General features: G+C 36.6%; 1 protein-coding gene and 1 long non-coding RNA gene across 2 annotated transcripts in view; both read left to right on the top strand.

The window, feature by feature from the left end:
• Positions 1 to 1,160: 1,160 nt before the first annotated feature.
• Positions 1,161 to 21,833, top strand: part of LOC112045256 (uncharacterized) — a 221,298-nt gene continuing 200,625 nt past the window's right edge. The window contains exon 1 of the mRNA XM_052887262.1: positions 1,161 to 1,887. Within this exon, the coding sequence (XP_052743222.1) occupies positions 1,621 to 1,887 (267 nt within the window). The 5' untranslated portion in view covers positions 1,161 to 1,620. The remainder of the gene's footprint in view (positions 1,888 to 21,833) is intronic.
• On the top strand, positions 1,903 to 7,308 carry LOC128199142 (uncharacterized). The gene is made up of 2 exons (XR_008251817.1): positions 1,903 to 3,550; positions 4,122 to 7,308. It is a non-coding gene; the product is annotated as an uncharacterized LOC128199142 (long non-coding RNA).

The following is a 21,833-nucleotide window of genomic DNA, read 5'->3' as shown; positions in this document are numbered from 1 at the left end:
ATACCTCTTTACTGTTTAAATAGTTTCATTATAGTTTGCAGACTAATCTGGGGCCAATTACTTAAGAGTTTTAAGGATTAAATAATTATACATATAACTTTCAATTGTTACTTAAAATTAGGAACAGGATTTTTTTATTATTATAGTTGAGTAAGTACCTATACCAACTGATGTTAATTGTTATGTGGAAAACCATGGAACATCACTTTGATAGAATCCATAATAGAATCCTTGCTAGAATCACATTTTGCAATGCGTTAGAGGCACATTGGCGTCCGCCTCATGTTCCTCTTACTTGACCAGGAACTAATACTCTTTCCACATCGAAACATAGCGATCCTGTCTGACAGCAGAAATAAGGATAGCTTATTGAACTCTTTCACAAATTTTAAATTTCAGCGTTTAATTTCAACGATGTTTAAGAGTATGTTTTTTTATTCTTTACAAGTTAGCCCTTGACTACAATCTCACCTGAATGGTAAGTGATGATGCAGCCTAAGATGGAAGCGGGCTAACTTGTTAGAAGGAGGATGAAAATCCACAACCCTTACGGTTTCTACTCGACATCGTACCGGAACGCTAAATCGCTTGGCGGTCTTTGCCGGTAGGGTGGTAACTAGCCGCGGTCGAAGCCTCCCACCAGCCAAAATATATATTGTATAATATTAAAAGATAAGTAGGTAAGGTACCTACCTAAGTACTTATAATATGCATTATTATAATGTTATATGTAGGTATACAGAGATTATTTGTTCTAACCATGTTTACCTTGAAATACAAAGACCTGTAACGAACTCAATAAATCATGGTTACAATGGAGCTAATTTTTGCCGTCTCTACCTACTCCACCCAACTTCATAACTTCAATTGAGGTCTATTTATATAGGTAACTTTAACAAAACTAAACGGTACTGTATGCAAAGAGTTGATATCCCGTTAAGTGAGTTTGTTAAGATCTCCGTCATGATTCAGAGTCAAAAATCTCGTGGGAGCGCCAGTCTTTGGCAAACAAAAGAGTATTTGTTTAGTGTCGCAGCAGTTAGTGATACAATGATTCGATAAGTAATTGGATTTTCTAGCTGTTGTGCTGGAGCGGCCACAGCGGGGGCGGGAGCGTTCGCGACTCGCGTCTCGCAGTTAGCCGCTCTATTCCGTAGGTAACTCGAACTCCGTAGTCGTTCGAACCGCGAACGCCGGTACGCACGTCGCGTCTCCACTCTCGCATTGCAAGTTCGATAACGCGGCCCGTTTAAACGTAATACTCGATGTTGTTGTTGTTGTTCTGCAACAAACATTCGCGAGTTTTAACAACTGTGACAACTGAGCAGTGATTTAAAAATTCACGCCGTTGTTTTTCTAAGATAGGTCGGCTCGCAACCCAAACCGGCTCCGTGACCATATGATCTGCACTGGACCCGCTCGAACCGCGCGACCCCCTCGATCGGTTTGCAGTTACGATGCGGATTAACTAAAGTTCAATTGCAACTCGCAAGACACAAGACGGATCCGAGGATGACTCAGTGAGACAGTGAGACTTTCTAGTGTTTCGGTGTCAGTTTTGTGACTCGATTTCGCCGGAGATGTGATTGTTGACGTTGTGTTAAAACCTATATTATAGATATGGCTGGTGCTAGTGAGAGTGGTGTGAGTGTGGAGGAAGTGCCCTCGGAGACTCGCCGGAGAGGGCTGAGCGGATCCATGTCTTTGCGCACCCGCAAGCTCGGGAGGCGTCTCTCTCGCAGCATGTCCATCGTGGCGCTAAAACTGCCAGAGAAGGCGCAGAGCATCACCCGAACATCGTCGAAACTCATGAGATCTGGCAGCCGAGACAAAAAGAACAGATCTTTTGAGCTCTCTGTCATACTTCCCGACAAAACGCAGAAACAGGTAAACATTGCTCTATTTATTAAAATCGTTAACAAAAACGTTACAGCGTCGGTAACACCTACCTCCATTATTTGTCAAAATCAAAAAAGGAAAAAACGTTGCCGACATGTATGAAAAGTTTAAGGTTGCAGATTTCGTTTCTTTATTCATTAGAAGTGTAGGCATTGTATTCAAACAAAGAGCTACCTATGTCGACAGAAATTGCTTTTGAATCGATTAAGAATGTTACAATTGGACCTCCCTCAATTAATTTATCTATGGTCGAAATTTTCTTAGAAGTCTTATGAACAAAACAAACCCGTCTTGTCACTAAAATCACATATTTCACTTACGTTATACGTAATTTCTAAAGAACAAAGTGTCTAAATCCTTTATTATACGCGTACAGTACGAATTACACCAAAAACTACACCGAATTTACGATTTATTCATATTTATTTTCTGAAAAACAAAATCACAACGAGATTAATTTGCACAGCTTAACTACGATTACGGCAATTTGACATTTCGTAACGCTAGATTGTTTATGAAAAGCAAGGATGGGTAAATAACATCGAGCGTTAACTTATCGATAAATGATAATGAATGATTCTTTAATAATTGATGTGTTGTTAGTTTAAAGATGGAAAATTGATATTTTATAATCATTTTATTTTAAAAAATAGTTTTTTAATGAAAATGTTATACAATAAATATGCTCACGTTATTCTATAGCGTAAAAGATATCTTACGAATAGTAGCATTATTCAAACACTGGTATGGATAACATTAAGTTGTAGCTGTAGAGTAATAATTATGAAGAAGGGAAAATGAGTTTTTTTTTCATGGAAACGCCGTGCTCTATAAGTATTTTCGTAATAATTAACTTTTTTTCTGACTATTTTACATATTTCAAAAATATACATGCAGGGCAGAGTCTACAGTTTTAGTTTATTCAAATACGGTTACCTATACTGGGTGTAAGGGGCATGCTAACGAAAACTTAATCCAGTGGTTCAGTACATGATTCTGAGTCTCTCAGCGTTGAAATTTTTTGTCGGTCTTTTCACGATATTGAAATTTTTTTTACAGTTTTTTTTAACTAATTACAGCTTAGAAGTACTTATTTCATCTATCTCAATACGATTTTTAATAAAAATCGTCAAATCAAGATTTTTAACAAAAACTAGCAATGTAAATTTAATTTGCAAAATGCGCGCGATCAGCTGTTTTCCAAGAGGTCAAATAGGCAGGTCACGACTAATAGGTATATATACAAAGTCACAAACAAACTGCGCGACGTTGTATTGCCGACCGCCGCCGGTGCCGAGTAAAATAATTGCTATCTCTCTCTAACCTAAGCCACGCAGCGCGGTTAATAGGTATTTTCAAAATATTGAAACTTTAGGTCCTTTCGCTAGACGCTACGCTATTTTTTCTTTAGTTCGTGTTCAGCGGTCTGTTGACAAACAAACCAAAATTCAAAAACTTTTGTGTATGTTTTATGTTCTGTTAGTAGTGATTTTCTGTAACGAATACTCATACAATTGTGTCGTTTGTATTGTGTGTGTTTGTGTGTGTTGACTGAGAAGTCTTGAAATGCTTAGATCAAATCAATTCAGTACTCATGAATATCGTACCTACTACGACGACATAACGTCTCGTAAACGAGAAACAACCTGAAGTAAGGTAACTACCTGTACCTATAGTATGCGCATTATCATCTGAGTCGTCCGGTCATAAAAGTCAAAAAAGATAGGAATGTGCAGCGCGCCTACCTGCGCACCCTAATTATCGATAAACGGCTACCTGCGCACGTGCTAATGATGAGTCAATAATGATTTGGACGATTCTGATTGGTCGGTTTCTAATGTAATTGCATTGCGTATTTTTTTTGCTATAAATGTGTTTACTGCAATTAAATAAATACATTCATGTGTTACTCGTTGCGCACTATGGATACTAATATATAATAAATTTGGCAGAAGACGAAGATTCTGATGATGAAGACTCAGATGAAGATTAATTTTATTTAGTTAATAATTATATAATATGAAATATGTATTATATTAAATCAAATATTGTTAATTTTTTTAATTTTGTGAACAAGATACGATAATAAACTTTACTTATCGATAATATGTCTTTCATTGTTACACCCTTCACTAGACGGCTCCATAAGACCCATAAGTGCAAGCGAGATAGATATAGAGAAATGATTTATGGCCCTAAGACTCAGTTGTTAATGCTATTAGTATAGTTAAAAACTTGTAAAGTATAAAAAATAGGTATTAGATAGGTAAGTGTAGCCAGCCGATTTGCTGTCGATGCGTACGTACCTACGTGTACGTACGCAGTAGATTGCGGAGCGTTGTTATCGCATTATTCGCTGTACATTGCGTGCTCAAAATTTTCAAAATCTGAATTTTCTTATTTCCGACGTAATTGGTATTTAAAATATCGTTGTGGAAACTAAATTTAACCTCTTCATGCAGTTTTCGGTATCATGTCCCTTACACCCAGTATGTACGTGGATACGTGCACACTTTTTTGAAGTATAAGCAAATCTTGGACGTTAGTACGTCCCCAAAAGATTAAAGAAAGAGACGGCCGCGTGGCGCAGTGGGTAGTGACCCTGCTTTCTGCATCCACGGCTGTGGCTTCGATTCCCACAACTGGAAAATATTTGTGTGATGAGATTGAGTGTTTTTAAGTGTCTGTGTGTATTTATACATTTTATAAGTGTATATGTAGCGTATATAATTGTATATTAATATTATAATATCAACTATCTTAGCATCCATAACACAAGCTACTCTGTATGCTTACTTTGAGGCTAGATAGTGATGTGTATTGTTTAAGTATATTTATAATAATAATAAAAAAAAGATTACCCCATTTCTTAACCACGCGTACCCATAGGCATAAACCGTGCACCGTTCACCGTTTGTAACACGTGATATTTAATTTCTTAAAATGCACACAACCGAAAAACGTTACTATACGTTCCCTTTTAAGATAACGTAGTATAGTAACGGATATTTTAGTTTAGGTATTTCAGTTATAACGATACCTACTTGATATCGTTCCGATGCCCGCCGTTAACTTCTCAACCCTACTGATTGTCTTTGATTCATAGTCGGCCATTATTGTTGTGTAAAAAAGTCATCTAAGAAAATTTCGACCATAGAAGCGGATCTAAAGGATCTCAAATTAGTTGTCAATTGGTTGAATAAACACTTTGGCTGTTGCTACATAAAATCTCTGAATTAGGTATACTCTATCTCAGTGCATTGTTATCTATGCTGCTACAATTTGCAATGTTACTAAAGTTCTTGCCAATAAAAGTTACAATGCATTATTAGTAACTTTAAAATGTGTCATATTTACAAAGTTTCTCGTATCTGGTACAACTGATAGTAGAAACGATATGATAACAATACGTTCGTCGATACTAACTATGTTTACACTCAGTTGAGTACACGCGGTATGAAGTACTTACGGGACATTCAAATGTGCTAGTGTGGTTTGTTGCGATGACTGTTTCACCACTACGCCCACTCCACCGATTTCTCCATTGATACAATAATAACCTGCAATTGCCGTCCGAATCCGTGGTTAGGTATTGTTTGCTTTTGTCATTGAACCGGTGAATTACGCTCTTTTGCTCGATTGTTTGACTACCGGCCAATTGGCTGTCTACCGTTTATTTTTGCCATGCATCTGCCGTATGGCGTGATGATTTATTGTGACTACTCAAATTGGCTTTACAATTGTTTCTCGCTTTGCTAATACCTGAAGTGTTATTGAGGCTACGTTACTATTAATATTGATAAAGTGACTGACATATATTGGCGCGAATAAAGTACTGTTCAGTAGTTCCGTGTTAATAAAGATCATGGTAAGGCAATTAAGTTTTTCAACAATTACAACTTCCTGGCAAAAGTAAAGGACAGAAGTGATTCCGACGAATGATTATATGCTTTTTCATTGGTGCAAGTAATTAGATAGGTATTTTATTCCTCAGTTAGAGGTTTTTCATGCATGAAAAGCCAAGGTAAACGTTCGAAATACATGAATTTTATTAAATTAAATTAATCCAACCTACTTTTTAAAATTAATATTTGTAAGTATATTATTCAATAAACAGATTTAGCAATCACTTCATCATTCTTATGAAAGTCTACCTCGCTTTTTGCTGGTAACACTAAGTTAGAGAGGTAAATAAAGGAGTGCCTTATTGCTTATTCATACTAAACTGTAACAGGTAACCTTTGTTGAAGGTATTCGGGATAGCGAGCGACAAACTAGCCCTCGTAAAATAATTCACCTGACATTTTCAATACACGATACCCTTTTTTGTTTCAATACCGTATCGAGGTAAAATCAGTGAATGACCTTCGCAACGAATTACTTGAAACAAAAACTCGACCTTATAAGGAGTTCAAATTTATTAAATCTACTTCATTATTGCATTGGATGCAACGGTTACATACAGCTGACAGATGCATTTATCTTCAACTAGCGGACGCCCGCGACTTCGTCTGCGTAAAATTCAATGTCAATTTTACTACTACCCCCTAACCTAACCTAACCTACCCTACCCCTACCATACCCCTACCCTATCACTACCCCAACCCTACCACTGCCCCAACCCTACCCCTACCCTACCCCTACCTTACCTAAACCCTACCCCAATCCTACCCGTACCCTCCCCGTACCCTATCCCTTTCCTACCCCTATCCCACCCGTACCCTTATCTCACGCCTATCCTACCCCTACCCTGCCACTTCCCTATCCTACCCGTACCTCTACCCTACCACTACCCTACCTCTACCCCGACCCTACCACTACCCTAAACCCGGCCCTAAACCTACCCTACCCCTACACTACCCCTACGCTTCCCTACCCGTACCCTAACCTACCCTGTAACTTCTCTATCTCACTCCTACCCTTAGCAAAATCGGTCCAGTCCTTCGAGAGTGGTGGTATGACCAAGAGAAATAGAGACTTCTATGCTAATAATATAAAGAGGTAAAGTTCGTGTGGTTGTAGGAGGTAATCTCTGGATCTACTGGACCGATTTGGAAAATTGTTTTACCAATAGAAAGCTACGTTATTTGCGAGTGTCCAAGGCTATGTTTGATCTCCATATTCACACGGGAACGGGAACTACGTAAATGAAAGCGCCGGGCGTCATATAGTGGAATTTCTGCGTCTTTTAGAAATTTTGTATTATCTCCGAAACTATTTAAGTAATTAACATACTGTAAAGGGCAAATCTTATCTCCATAATACCCTTGTGATTATTAAATAATTTATTTTAATAAGGATTAAAGTTTAGTTGTATAAATAATGACGTAAACCTAAGTATATAAAATTAATAATTTTTAAAACACAAAAGGCCTTTTTTCTTCTATATATCAGCTAATATATAGAAGATAGATATATGGTGTCGCGGACTTTTTTGTAGAACTTTTAAAGATACATAAAGTCTCCATATATTAATTTCAATTTTACACAATAGTTAAGGCAGCGCATGCGAATAAGTCTGTTTAAGAGGATTTTCAGTCCGACCTGTATGACAAAAACTGTGATAACTCGGCTAATATATATGATACCAATATAAAATATAACCTATAGCACTCCCCGATAAGGTAGCATTCTACTGGTGAAAGAATTTTTAAAATCGGACCAGTAGTTCCGAAGATTACCCCATTTAAAAAATGTGACAAACTTACAAACTTACAAACTTTACCTCTTTATAATATTAGTATAGATGAGGAAGACGCCTACTACGTACTTTAACACTAAAGATGAGCATTGCACATAATGATGACAGGATGTAACACATCTTAGATACTTAAATATATCAAATGGGAACATAGTTGGAGTAACTATACCCGGCCTAGTTTATTGTTGGCTTCATTAACATCTGCAATTGGCACATTCTTAGATTTAGGTGTTATATTTTTGGCGATCTCGTGGATTTGTGCAAAGATTAAAATTGGAACATCCTAGGGATCCAATTAATAATTTTGTGATTTTTCCATTATTTCTGTTTTAATGTTTAGCAGTACTTCTTTAAACCCAAAAGAAATGAAAATATATCAAACGCGTCACCGGCGATATTAACGAATGTACCTCTACACTTATACAGTGCACCAAGTGAAAGTGATGTCGCAATCATAAGTTGCGTGCTAATATGCGGGCTCGTAGTGAGGTAGTCAGTGTAATTAGATGTCCGTATGTCGTGACGTTTATTGAATTATAATTAATTATTGATAACCAGAAATAGGAGACACAAGTGGTATCTACTTCTAAGTCACGTTCATTATCAATACAATTTAAGTGTCCAACTGTGATTTCAAAATAACGGTTCTTTCTCAAGTGCTCAACTAACAAATATTTTTTTTACTTTGGACTGTCTTTTTGTCTGTTTGTTTATTATACTGATGTGTTAAAGTGGAAGAGATTATTGTTTGTGTGTTTTTTTAACGCGTTAATCTCTGGAACTACTACCTGGTTCTTTGTTATGTTATGGTGTTCTTGTATATATCAGCCCGATGTAACAGAGGGGAGGGAGGGAGACCCGATGTAACTTTGTATGAAAAGCTGATTTTTATAGTTATAAGGGTGAGGAATTTCACGCGAACGAGGTAGATATCTACCTCCCTTTAAAAAGATCAGTTGTTAGACCTTATCTACTCTTAACTTTCATTCTTAACGTATAAGAATAAATTGAACTAAACATTTAAGATAACATAATTAATATTAATAAGCTAAATTTGTGTTCTTTAGCGCACTTTTACTTACTGTAGATTAGACTGTACTATTATTTAAAGTAGGAACTGATTATTCATTTTCTAATTGATAATAATTACGTACTCTTCAGATTAGATAACGTGAGTATTATGTATCGATTATACTTGCTATTTCATAATGACCCGTGTATGAAATTTTACTACAGTTGTTTCTATAATAATTTTCTTTAAAATAATCTACTTCATAAAGTACACAGCTCCTATAATAACTACTCGTATATTGTTGTAATTTGTATCAGTGTTTTGATCTTTTTGCCATATGGAAATCTGCACTTTCTAATGTCTTCTTTATCACCTGTCACCTCATACAGATTTGTCATGTTGATATACCGTGGCTGTCTACATGAGAGTTTTGTATTACTATTTAGATGACTGTTAGTCTAACTTATTGGTGTTTGTTTTATATTGATCATGGAACATGTCTGTCGGTTTTTACCGGATATACTTTGGTGAGTGTGCTCAGGAACTTCGCCATCTACTCGCAGTTCCTCCTTCTGTTTATTACCACAGAACAGCAAGACGTCGCGAGCGGTGGTATCCTTACGATGTGGATGTCCAGGCAACTCGTACTGAACGATTTGTATCTACATTTCTAATTCGTACAGCAAAAGTTTGGAATGCCCTTCCGGCTTTTGTGTTTCCTGACACTTATGATTCAAACATTTTCAAAGCAAGAGTGAATAGGCCCTCCAACTTAGAGTGCATTTATGCGTTCCATCAGGCTTAGATAATAATTGTAGTTAAACGCAAGCCTATATTGTATAAAAAGAAAGATTAGTTGTAAGATCTTTTCGCATGGATCTCTTTAACATAGGTTCTCTTCATGATAGGCCTTACCTAACTTAACTTTAATTTGAACAAGAACTTTTGGAAAGTTAAGTACATCATCTTTTATTATAAAAATCTCACAAGAAACTCAAAATATTTCTGATAATTCCTCAAGAGTATAAGTTACTTAATTCCAATTTCTGTAACTAATTACAATTTTGTAACTATGTATGTATGTCACTGTATGTGAGATTGGTACAATACAACCAAATATTACTTTCAGATTTACGTATGAGAGTGACTAGCAGTAGTATGCAGCCAGTCATTCTGTTCATATTTTGCTCTGATAACTATGATTAAAAAAATCTTAACCAATATTTTGTGTACGTAATCTGTTGTAGCATTTAGCACCTCATTCATTATATTATGCTTATATCATCGCTTTGTAATACTCCGGTCTTATGTCTAGATTATTTTCTTTCGTTGCTTCAATGTTTGTAAACACGGATGGTTGGGCTTGGAGAGCTGCCATTTCCATTGGTCGCAGATATATACGTAGAATTACTTTGTATGTCGTCGTTGTTAATACTCTCGAAGTATTTTCTCGTTCCTCTCTTTCTCATCATTATTTTCCGGAACATTTTGCTCTTTCTTCTTTGTTCATTTTTGCTTTCTTTATTTATTTATTTTGTTGTATTAATTGTAGTTTATATTGTTTTATAGTGTGTTTTTTTTCTGCTTAAAACCTAAGTATTTCTGTGTCTACTATACAAGCCAGTTTAAAATTTAAATCTGTATTTCCAGTATATCTATTTTATATCATACTATGTAAATTATTTTGTGTGCATAAATGTTGGCCTGTCTAAATAAATAAATAAATAATTTTTCCCGAAAATCTGTCATTCGAGGTATACCTAAGTACATCATCATCATCCTCATATCAGCGGATAGACGTCAACTGCAGGATAAAGGCCTTTTGTAGGGCCTTCCAATCATCACGATCCTGAGCCGTCTCCAATTCAACTACCAAGGATGCGTCAGTTCACCTGGTGCGGGGTCGACTAACACTGCGGTTTCGAGTGCGGAGTCGCCATTTCAGAACCTTGGGACCCCAATGTCCATCGGCTCTTCGAACTATGTCCGCTCATTGCCACTTCAGCTTAGCGACTCTTTGAGCTATGTCGGTGATTTTGGTTCTTCTGTGGATTTCTTCATATCTGATTCGATCATGCAAAGTTACTCCGATCATAGCTCGTTCTATCTTCCGATGTGTAACTACAGTACGTAAGTAGATATTATGACAGAAAAATAAACGGGTAGGTACAATTTAAGAAGCATTTACTAACTTCCTACTGTATTCCGTGACTAGATAAAATTATTATAGGATTTTAAAACATACAAAACGGACTTTGTAGCATAATGTCTACGTACTTACTGTACTACTTAACGTATTATACTACAAATTGTTTAAAAATTGCACTGTTTAAGTTACTGTGTGAAAACCTACTACTGTAATTCAATACTTACAAAATGTACATCAATCGCAATCGTGTTTTGTTAAGTAAACAAATCGGTATTTTTCAAATGCTCATATCATTTTCACGCGCGCTGTAATCAGCGCTGTATACTTGTCGTCTGTAGCCGGCGTTATCAACAACACTAAGCATTTCTGAAAGGTATAAAGGTCAACTACACGGCCAGTGAGAGAGACAACAGTACGCAGGGTGGCTATACTAATAGCATTAACAACTGAGTCTTAGGGCCATAAATCATTTCTCTATATCTATCTCGCTTGCACTTATGGGTCTTATGGAGCCGTCTAGTGAAGGGTGTAACAATGAAAGACATATTATCGATAAGTAAAGTTTATTATCGTATCTTGTTCACAAAATTAAAAAAATTAACAATATTTGATTTAATATAATACATATTTCATATTATATAATTATTAACTAAATAAAATTAATCTTCATCTGAGTCTTCATCATCAGAATCTTCGTCTTCTGCCAAATTTATTATACACCGCGCTACGTTATTCGTCTTAAACCAAAATCCCACATAATGTACCCAATGTCTATTATCCATCAGTGTTATTAAAAAAAAAACAAAGTACAATTCAAGGAGTTACAATTGTAATGAACTTTCAAAAATCGATTATTTTAACACAGCCTGTATTTTCAAACATCTACCTACCTCCTCGCCGCAGTCACGTCGGCAGCCAGTCGGTCCCTTTGAGCTTTGAGGTCATTCACTTTAACCTATTTCTTTAAATTAAATTCTATTTTATTTACGGGTGTTAACCCGTACTAGACCTGTGTCGATCGTGATTGATCGAATCTCTGATACCCGTTCAGTACTTGTGCGTGAGCGAGTGACGCGGCCGTCAGCGCCTCAAATAATCTGCGAACGATTTTTGTTCACCACACTGAATTGGACTTGTAACAATTATCTAGATCGAATACTCGTCGGTCAGTCGTACAACATCACTTTACAGAATAGCAACCTAAAATCCGATCAGTTCGGAATTTTAACGGCCTTCGTGGCGCAGTGGTGTGCGCGGTGGATTTACAAGACGGAGGTCCTGGGTTTGAACCTCGGTTGGGCCGATTGGGGTTTTGGTCCTGGCTGGTGGGAGACTTCGATCGTGGCTCGTTACCACCCTACCGACAAAGACGTACCGCCAAGCCGTGGATTCAAATACTCCCCCTAATAAGTTAGTCCGTTTCCATTTCAGATTGCATAATCACTTACTACACTACCGTCAGGTGAAATTGTAGTCGATGGCTAACTTGTAACGAATAAAAAAAGGGTTCCGATTCATGTCCTACGGATGTTCAGTTTATGACTCAAGTAACTACATACTTTAAGTCGAGTCGTAACGATACACAAAACACGAAAGACCCGTGACCCGAATGATCGAATTATTAAGACCCAACCAATCACCTTGCGTTATAAGAAACGATCGAAAGATACATTTCTTACCTGTACCTATTTTTGGACATTGCCGACAATAGTTACGGGTTAGGCGGCGAGCGGCGTTATCAAAAAGGAAACCGCAAAAGACTAGGGCTTGCTATTTTTTAAAATATCGGATTCTCGATATATCGATAATTTCAAAATAAATTTTTCGGCTAAATGAAAACTTTTAACAATTAAGTATTTATTAAACTTCACTATTTTTTATGTAACTAAATTGACAAGTAAATTAATACGATTAAACATGTTTAAAGTTGTGTCTGAGGGTAAAGTAGTGTATACTATCTGAATACATTACGTTTTACTTATTTTAGTGACATTTTCGATAAAATGCAATTAAATAAACTAAAATATGAAAAACGTAATAAAGTATAAATAAAGTAAAGTAGATTATGTTTGATAATGTTTTAGTTTAAATAATTTGCGAGGGATATAAAAAATTAAAACTTGTTAAAAATATCTAGTATCGATATCTACGTTTCAATATCGAACTATCGATATGTCGTCCATAAAAATATTAGTAATGAATACTTATCGCTATTAAGTGATAATCGATATTTTGATATATCGATATTTTATTAACAGCCCTAGTAAAGACACTGCCGCCGACTAGGTGTATCAAAAATAGTAGGTATGTAGGTATTAAACAACAAAATTTCTGAAACTAGGTTAAAGTTCATTAACCTCTTCTTTGCAAACAGAATGAAACAGGATGTTCTGAAGTTTTTTCATCAATTTTAATTTTTTTTTTCGATAGCGTGTGAATGTGCTTCAGCTTATTTTTAATATTACTATAGAGTTTCTCGTAATGGATACATACATGTCGCGGCGGATTATAGACGCGGCCGGTAGCACGGTGTATATTAGTATCCATAGTGCGCAACGAGTAACACATGAATGTATTTATTTAATTGCAGTAAACACATTTATAGCAAAAAAAATACGCAATGCAATTACATTAGAAACCGACCAATCAGAATCGTCCAAATCATTATTGACTCATCATTAGCACGTGCGCAGGTAGCCGTTTATCGATAATTAGGGTGCGCAGGTAGGCGCGCTGCACATTCCTATCTTTTTTGACTTTTATGACCGGACGACTCAGATGATAATGCGCATACTATAACAGTACGTCAAGCCAGCATCAAAATTCAAATTTAATTTATTTCAATTAGGCTTAGTTTATATGCACTTTTGAAACAAAGTTATGTTATGGTGATAAGTAAAGTCGAAAACTCAAAATTAATGTTATGAGGATTCCAAACGCGTTCCAAGCGCGTTGGCGAGAAGAGCCCACAACAAACACAGCCCACCATCGCATCGCGTGGTGAAACCCTTTATACAAAATACTAGCGGACGCCCGCGACTTCGTCTGCGTAAAATTAGTTTTTTTAGAAATCCCTTGGAAACCATGGATTTTTCCGGGATGAAAAGTAGCCTATGTGTTAATCCAGAATAAAATCTATTTCCATTCCAAATTTCATCCAAATCGCTTTAGCAGCCGCAGCGTAAAGGAGGAACAAACATACACACACACAAACTTTCGTCTTTAAAATATTAGTGTGATAGCGGTCATGCTTTCGCTTTCGCTTTTACTTCCCTGCCCCTACCTTACCCTACTCCCTACCTAAACCTACCCAACCCTACTGTGCACTTTTCCCTTACCCTACCGCTAACCCTAACCCTACCCTACCCCTGCCTTACCTCTACCCTACCCTTACCCTACCCCTACCTTACCCGTACCCTACCCGTACTCTACCCTACCCGTACCATACCCTACTCGTACTCTACCCCTTCCCTACCCTACCTCTATCCTACCCTTCCCTATCGTACCCCTACCTCTACCCTACCCCTACAATTAGGATTATTTATTTATATATTTATTATATACCCTACCCTAACCTACTCGTACCCTACACCTTCCCTACCTTACCCCTACCCTTCCCCTACCTTTAGCAAAATCGGTCCTGCCCTTTGAGCGTGGTGCGATGACCAAAGGACTATTTCCCAAGAAACTAAAGTGGGGTAATCTCTGGATCTACTGGACCGATTTAGAAAATTCTTTTACCAGTCATAAGCTACGTTATTTGCGAGTGTCATAGGCTATGTTTGATCCCCATATTCACACGGGAACGGGAACTACGTAATTGAAAGCGCGGGGCGTCATGTAGCGAAATTTCTGCGTCTTTTAGAAATTTTGTATTATCTCCGAAACTATTTAACTAATTAACATACTATAAAGGGCAAATCTTATCTCCATAATATCCTTGTGATTATTAAATAATTTATTTTGATAAGTATTTAAGTTAAGTAGCATAAATAATGACGCAAACCTAAGTATATAAAATTAATAATTTTTAAAACACAAAAGGTACTATATCTGCTAATATATAGAAGATAGATATATGACGTCGCGGACTTTTTTGTAGAACTTTTAAAGATACATAAAGCCTCCATACATTAATTTCAATTTTACACAATGGTTAAGGCAGCGCATGCGAATAAGTCTGCTTAAGAGGATTTTCGGTCCAACCTGTATTACAAAAACTGTGTTAACTCGGCGAATATATATCATACTAATATAAAATATAGCCTATAGCACTCCCCGATAATGTAGCATTCTACTGGTGAAAGAATTTTTGAAATCGGACCAGTAGTTCCGAAGATTACCCCATTTAAAAAATGTGACAAACTTACAAACTTACAAACTTTACCTCTTTATAATATTAGTATAGATAGCCTATAGCACTCCCCGATAATGTAGCATTCTACTGGTGAAAGAATTTTTGAAATCGGACCAGTAGTTCCGAAGATTACCCCATTTAAAAAATGTGACAAACTTACAAACTTACAAACTTTACCTCTTTATAATATTAGTATAGATAAACAAATTAAAAAATTCAATAAAAAAAATCAACCGACTCCAAAAACATAAAGCATGCTGACTAAACTAAAAAGCGAAAAATAATATCATTCTAAGTTCAATATATCATATTATGTTCTAACTGATGATCAGTTTGAAGACGGTGCTAGCCCGATGATGTATCAAGTCATGTAAGAATATCATAAAGATTTGGGTTTTTCAGCCAGTATTCTTTCATAGTTCTTTCAGAAACGGCTTAACATACTTCTTACGGCTCGAAGCGTCAAATTGAGATCCTCCTCCTTTTTTGAAGTCGGTTAATAATTAATGTCCACTAATTGGAAAGTAAAAGAAAACGACACAACGTTTATGGGCGAAGCGTTTACACATAAAGAGTAATTGTGTAAATAGGCGTATAAAAACAAGGTTCGACTAGGTTTCGAGGCGAGATGACTATCACTTTTCTGTATCGGGAGCGGAACCGGTTAGGCCCTAGTAATGGACCTAGGGTTACCAGTGATACAACCGATATTTCCTACACAATAATGAAAGTTTAGTGTCTTTTATCTGGAGCAATTTTTTTTTATTGAGAACTAGCGGATGCCCGCGACTTCGTCCGTGTGAAAATTGTTTTACACAAATCCCTCGGGAACCATGAATTTTTCCGGGATGAAAGTAGCCTATGTGTTAATGCAGAGTAAAATCTATTTCCATTTTAAATTTAAGCCAAATCGGTTCAGTATTTAGTTACGGTGTTAAAGAATAACAAACATCCATACAAACTTTCGCGTTTATAATATTAGTAGGAAGTAGGAAGAATACCATAAGGAACTTAAGCAAACTTATCCTAATAACTATACAAAGCTACATTATCAGGGAGTAACATAGGCTATATTTTATCCCCGTATTCCCAAGGGGATTAAAACTACGCAGGTGAAACCGCGAAGTTCTGCTGGTAAGTTACTTAGCAAAATATCGAGTCTTGATATTTTGCTAAGTTTTCAATGACAACCCTACTGGTACATGGACATAAAGCGGGTAATGTATCCCTAGGGCATAGATCGAATGCTCTTCTTTGTTATGAATTTAAAGCGGAATCAAGCAAGATTGCTTACAAACCTGTACAATTTAGTTGTCAGGATGAATGAGACTTATATCTTAGCATTCCATGTATTACCGTGCAGGTGTCTGGTCCATCGCGTGGCAGAGAGAAAAACTGTACAAGATTTTTTACAATCATTTACATAAAACTCGTAATTATATTATGCTTCTAAATCTTTAATTCTTGGCAGAGAGTGGTCGTGGTTGCAATGCAAAAGCAATGTGCGACGCCTTCTGTACAATACCCCTAGAGATTTGGAGTGTTCAACACTCCACCATGAATGATTGTGTTGCGGCTTTCATTAAATCCGTTGAACGGATTGAAGATCTGCTTCTGGATCTTTTGCCTTTGACCTGATTTCTGGATTTGGCCACAGCCAAAGAACTTCAAAGACCGTATAAGTACAGTCGACGAAAGTCTTAATAACTATATTACGAGTTTATAGTATTTTATTTCTTTTACGTGTGTACTTCATCATCCTCATCATATCAGCCGATGGACATCCACTGCAGGAGGCATTTTGTAGGGACTTCCAAACATTACGATCCTGATACATGCATCACCTGCATCCAGTGAATCCCTGCGACTCGCTCAATTTCTGTAGTTTACATATAACAATTTAAATATATGAAAATGAAAATGAACCTACGAGTTTCCCAGTAAGCATAAAAACCCACATTTAAACATCAACAGTATTTTAAAATTTCAGTACGAAAGAAGTGCATTCAAAGACTAGTACAAAGTATGAAGGAAAGTTTTTGCAAACACCTTGACTTTATCATACGTCCTCAATTAACATAAGACAAGAGTTAAAGTAAGCGATGAACCATACGAAACTGCCTTTGTCGTTCATTACGTGACACGGTTAGTAAACAGTGGTTTCTTTCTGTTTATCATATTAAAATATTGTAATATAATAACTGAATATGAATGTGTTGTTACAATAAATCTTATAGTTTGTTTTGTTTTTGTTTGTGGGTTTAGATAAGTCCTGTCCTTTTTAAATCTTTGACCACCATGGTCGGTGATGTATAACTTCCTCTTTAATTTTTTTATAAAGTATGATGATAAGCGATGACGCAGCCTATGGTGCAACGCGCTTGCCTAGATTATGCCTATTCACTCTTAACTTGAAGATACCCATATTGTAGGTGGAGGGGAAAATAGACCCCTCCCGACACAACAAAATGGTGTGTTTGGCGTCGACACGTCGTCAGATAAATATAATTCCGCCTTTATTAGGCACCAGCAAGTCCACTACTTAATTATTCACTGTTAATAAACAAAAAAGGAAATATCTGTAAAGATAATAATATACATTCTTACTCTACTTAATTTACTGTAAATCATTACGTAAGTACCTAGTTAATTAATTAAATATTAATAAATAAATAATGGCTCGCTAATTTAAATGCGATTGTTAACGTAGTCTAAAATATAAATGTTTATTAATTACTAGCGGACGCCCGCGACTTCGTCCGAGTGAAAGTCGTTGTAAACTTTCAAGTACCCCTACCCTACCCCTGCCCTACCCCTACCCTACCCTACCCCTACCCTACTCATTAAGGCTGCACTTCTTTATTTGTTCCTCCCACCGCGAGTCGCGTCGAGCGCGGCAACCGTTACACAAAAATAATCCATATAGCATGAATTAGCATTCACGCGCGATGGCTTAGCGTATTTCTTGTATAACTTTGGTGTTTCTTTACCGATTTTTATGATTCTTTTTTTATTGAATAGGTAATAATGTTAACTTTCTTATTAGGGATGAGTGATGAGTGTTATAAACATAAGAGTAGACAAATATAATTAGAAAGCTCCGAACTGCTAAGCTATCGGGAGTTACACGTATTATTGTGAGTCAACCATAAAAGATAGACATATATATGCTGTTGTGTTTTTATAGATAATTTTAAGGAAAACATTTCCGTCATACATGATTTCTATGTAGCTTTAACCATTAGGGCTGTACACGCGACGGAAGCTTAAAAAATTGAGTAACTTCTCCCGTTTTCTCAACATTTCTCTTCACTGCTCTGCTCCTATTGATCGTAGCGTAATGAAAAGTATACTATAACCTGCCCAGGAGTATGTAGAATAATTGTACCAAGTTTCGTTAAAATCCGTCCAGTAATTTTTGTTTCTATAAAGAACATACAGACAGACAGACAGACAGACAGACAGACAGACAGACAGACAGACAGACAAAAATTTTACTGATTGCATTTTTGGTATCAGTATCGATCAATTATCACCACCTGATAGTTATTTTGGAAATATATTTCATGTACAGAATTGACCTCTCTACAGATTTATTATAAGTATAGATTACTTTAATGACAAGTCATTAAACGTAAGTATTACTTAAACTACCATTATAAGGAAGTACTTGTTGGTACCATACACTATTGTTAAAAAAACATATTATTTTGTTCGAACATGGGTTGACTACATAATCCTTGCATGTTTTCTTGCTCCTTGCATAGGTATTATAGGAGTCAAAAGTGATTACAAATATAAGAAAACTAATGTCGAACAAAGGTTATGATTCACAACACTTGTCAGGACAACTTAATTAACAAATCAAACTGTAACCAAAATAAGACCCTAGAATGGCAGAGAATGACCTTGAGTGGAGTCACGTACTTGTGAACGATGTGTGTAGGGTTAAAGGATCCTTTGACTGATATCAAACACTCCCCTTTTCCACTCAAGTCACTCTCCCCGCCTATCCCAAGTAACCCATAAAGAATTACACAACAAGAGATGTGGACGGCTCGAACGCCACGAGCACACTGAAGCCAACACGAGATCGAGCGACGTCATATCCGTCACAGACTACTATTTCCAACACTAAACGGCGATAACATAAGCAAGCAAACAAACAAACAAACTCTTCATCTTTAGAATATTTAGATACTGATACTGATGAATAGGTATTTTCATTTTATACCTACTGTGATGATGAAGCTTATCTTTTTGCAAACAAGCAAAAGCTCGTGGAGAGCTTCTTGTTGTGGGCGGAGCTCTTGACCTATCTTATCAGAATGTAGGCCTCGTGTGACTTGAAGAGAATAGTGACATACTCGTAACATATTGTATGAAGAAAATGCCGACATTAATGTACGGTCAAAGCGACTTGATGAGCTGTGATAGCCCAGTGGATATGACCTCTGCCTTCGATTCAGGAGGGTGTAGGTTCGAATCCGGTCCGGGGCATGCACCTCCAACTTTTCAGTTGTGTGCATTTTAAGAAATTAAATATCACGTGTCTCAATCGGTGAAGGAAAACATCGTGAGAAAACCTGCATACCAGAGAATTATCTTAATTCTCTGCGTGTGTGAAGTCTGCCAATCCGCATTGGGCCAGCGTGGTGGACTATTGGCCTAACCCCTCTCATTCTGAGAGGAGACTCGAGCTCAGCAGTGAGCCGAATATGGGTTGATGACGACGAAAGCCGTCGTCATCAACCCATATTCGTCATCGTCGTTGGCCGATTTTGCTGAGGTTTGTGTGTGTGTTTAAACTCATTAAATTCTGCAAAAACTTTTATGGAACAAAACAATTTTTTTTTTAATTTATAGAGAGACTAGCTGACGCCACGCGGTTTTACCTGCGTGATTCCCGTTCCCGTAGGAATACGGGGATATTATTTAGCCTATGACCTTCCTCGATAAATGGGCTATCTAACTCTGAAAGAATTTTTCAAATCGGACTAGTAGTTCCTGAGATTAGCATGTTCAATCAAACAAACTCTTCAGCTTTATAATAATAGTATAGACGATTTAACTTTTTTTTATTCTTTACAAGTTAGCCCTTGACTACAATCTCAAGATGGTAAGTGATGATGCAATCTAAGATGGAATCGGGCTAACTTGTTAGGAGGATGAAATCCACACCCCTTTCGGTTTCTACACGACGTCGTAACGGAACGTTTAATCGCTTGGCGGTACGTCTTTGGCGTTAGGGTGGTAACTAGCTACGGCCAAAACCTCCCACCAGCCAGACTTGGACCAATTAAGAAAACCTCAATCGGTCCAGCCGGGGATCGAACCCAGGACCTCCGTCTTGTAAGTTCACTGCGCATACCATTGCGCCACGGAGGCCGTCAAAACCGTTTTAACTGGTTCGGTTTTAACTAAGTACTACCTACAAGTACCTCTCGAAACTTTTCACGATCTTTTTCCTCATTATTCGTTCGCTACACGAAAGTGAAAGAATGCATTTTACGAACTAGGGCATTCATTATTGTAGAGTGCATGAACAAAAAAACAGGTTACTGTCTGTTGTGTAATTTAATAAAATAAGTATAATAAAAGTTATAAATAGTAGATCCTTTTATTTTAACACATTTAACGATTTTATTTTCGTGATCATGTAAGATACTTTCTAATTAAACCGTATAAGTTGTGAAATGTTTTACGTAAGTTTTAATCATATTGTAAACGGTCTATCTGCTGTGAATTACTGTGGACTCGCTGGCGCAGTTGTTAAGGCTATGGTTTACGAGTTTGAGGTCCTGGATTAGATTTCAGCTCGATTCAATTAAAGATTTCCTAAATTGCGTGAAATCTGTTAGTGTTCAATTTTGAAATACAAATTATGAAAAAAGTTTGTATATGCGAATGTCAAGGAGATGCATGACGTTTGTTATTATATGGTTTTCACCGGCTTTACCACGCTAGTTGTAAATACTCATTTTGATCGTCTTTATTCTGTGTGTAACACTATAAAAAGATAGTTAGAAGTGTGAGTATTGAAGATATTTTTCCTGTATTACTTTGAGTCATTTGAATGGCGACTGCTCTGTTGTATAACGAGTGTAAAGTATGTAAATAAATCTTTACTAATATTATAAAGCTGAAGAGTTTGTTTGTTTGTTTGTTTGAACGCGCTAATCTCAGGAATTACTGGTCCGATTTGGAAAATTCTTTCAGTGTCAGATAGCCCATTTATCGAGGAAGGCTATAGGCTATATATTATCCCCGTATTCCTACGGGAACGGGAACCACGCGAGTGAAACCGCGCGGCGTCAGCTAGTAAACAAATATAATATGACGACTATAGCGTATGTTGCACCTTTTTTTATACATCTTTAATTTAACGCTTCACTACGATCTTACGAAATTATTAAGTAACGTTGTAGTCCTAAGATGGTTTAACACTAAACTAGATGATATCGCTCCTTTTTTTATAAATAAATAAATATACTTAAACAATACACATCACTATCTAATTAGCCCCAAAGTAAGCATACAGAGTAGCTTGTGTTATGGGTACTAAGATAGTTGATATTATAATATTCATATACATTTATATACTACATATAAATACTTATATAATGTATAAACACACACAGACACTGGAAAAAGTCCATGTTCATCACACGAATATTTTTCAGTTGTGGGAATCGAACCCACGGCCGTGGATGCA

Source organism: Bicyclus anynana, chromosome 19 (genome assembly GCF_947172395.1).
Source record: "Bicyclus anynana chromosome 19, ilBicAnyn1.1, whole genome shotgun sequence".
Taxonomy (NCBI): Eukaryota; Metazoa; Arthropoda; class Insecta; order Lepidoptera; family Nymphalidae; genus Bicyclus; species Bicyclus anynana.
Note: the sequence above shows the minus strand (reverse complement) of the source record. Positions and strands in the feature narration are given on the sequence as shown.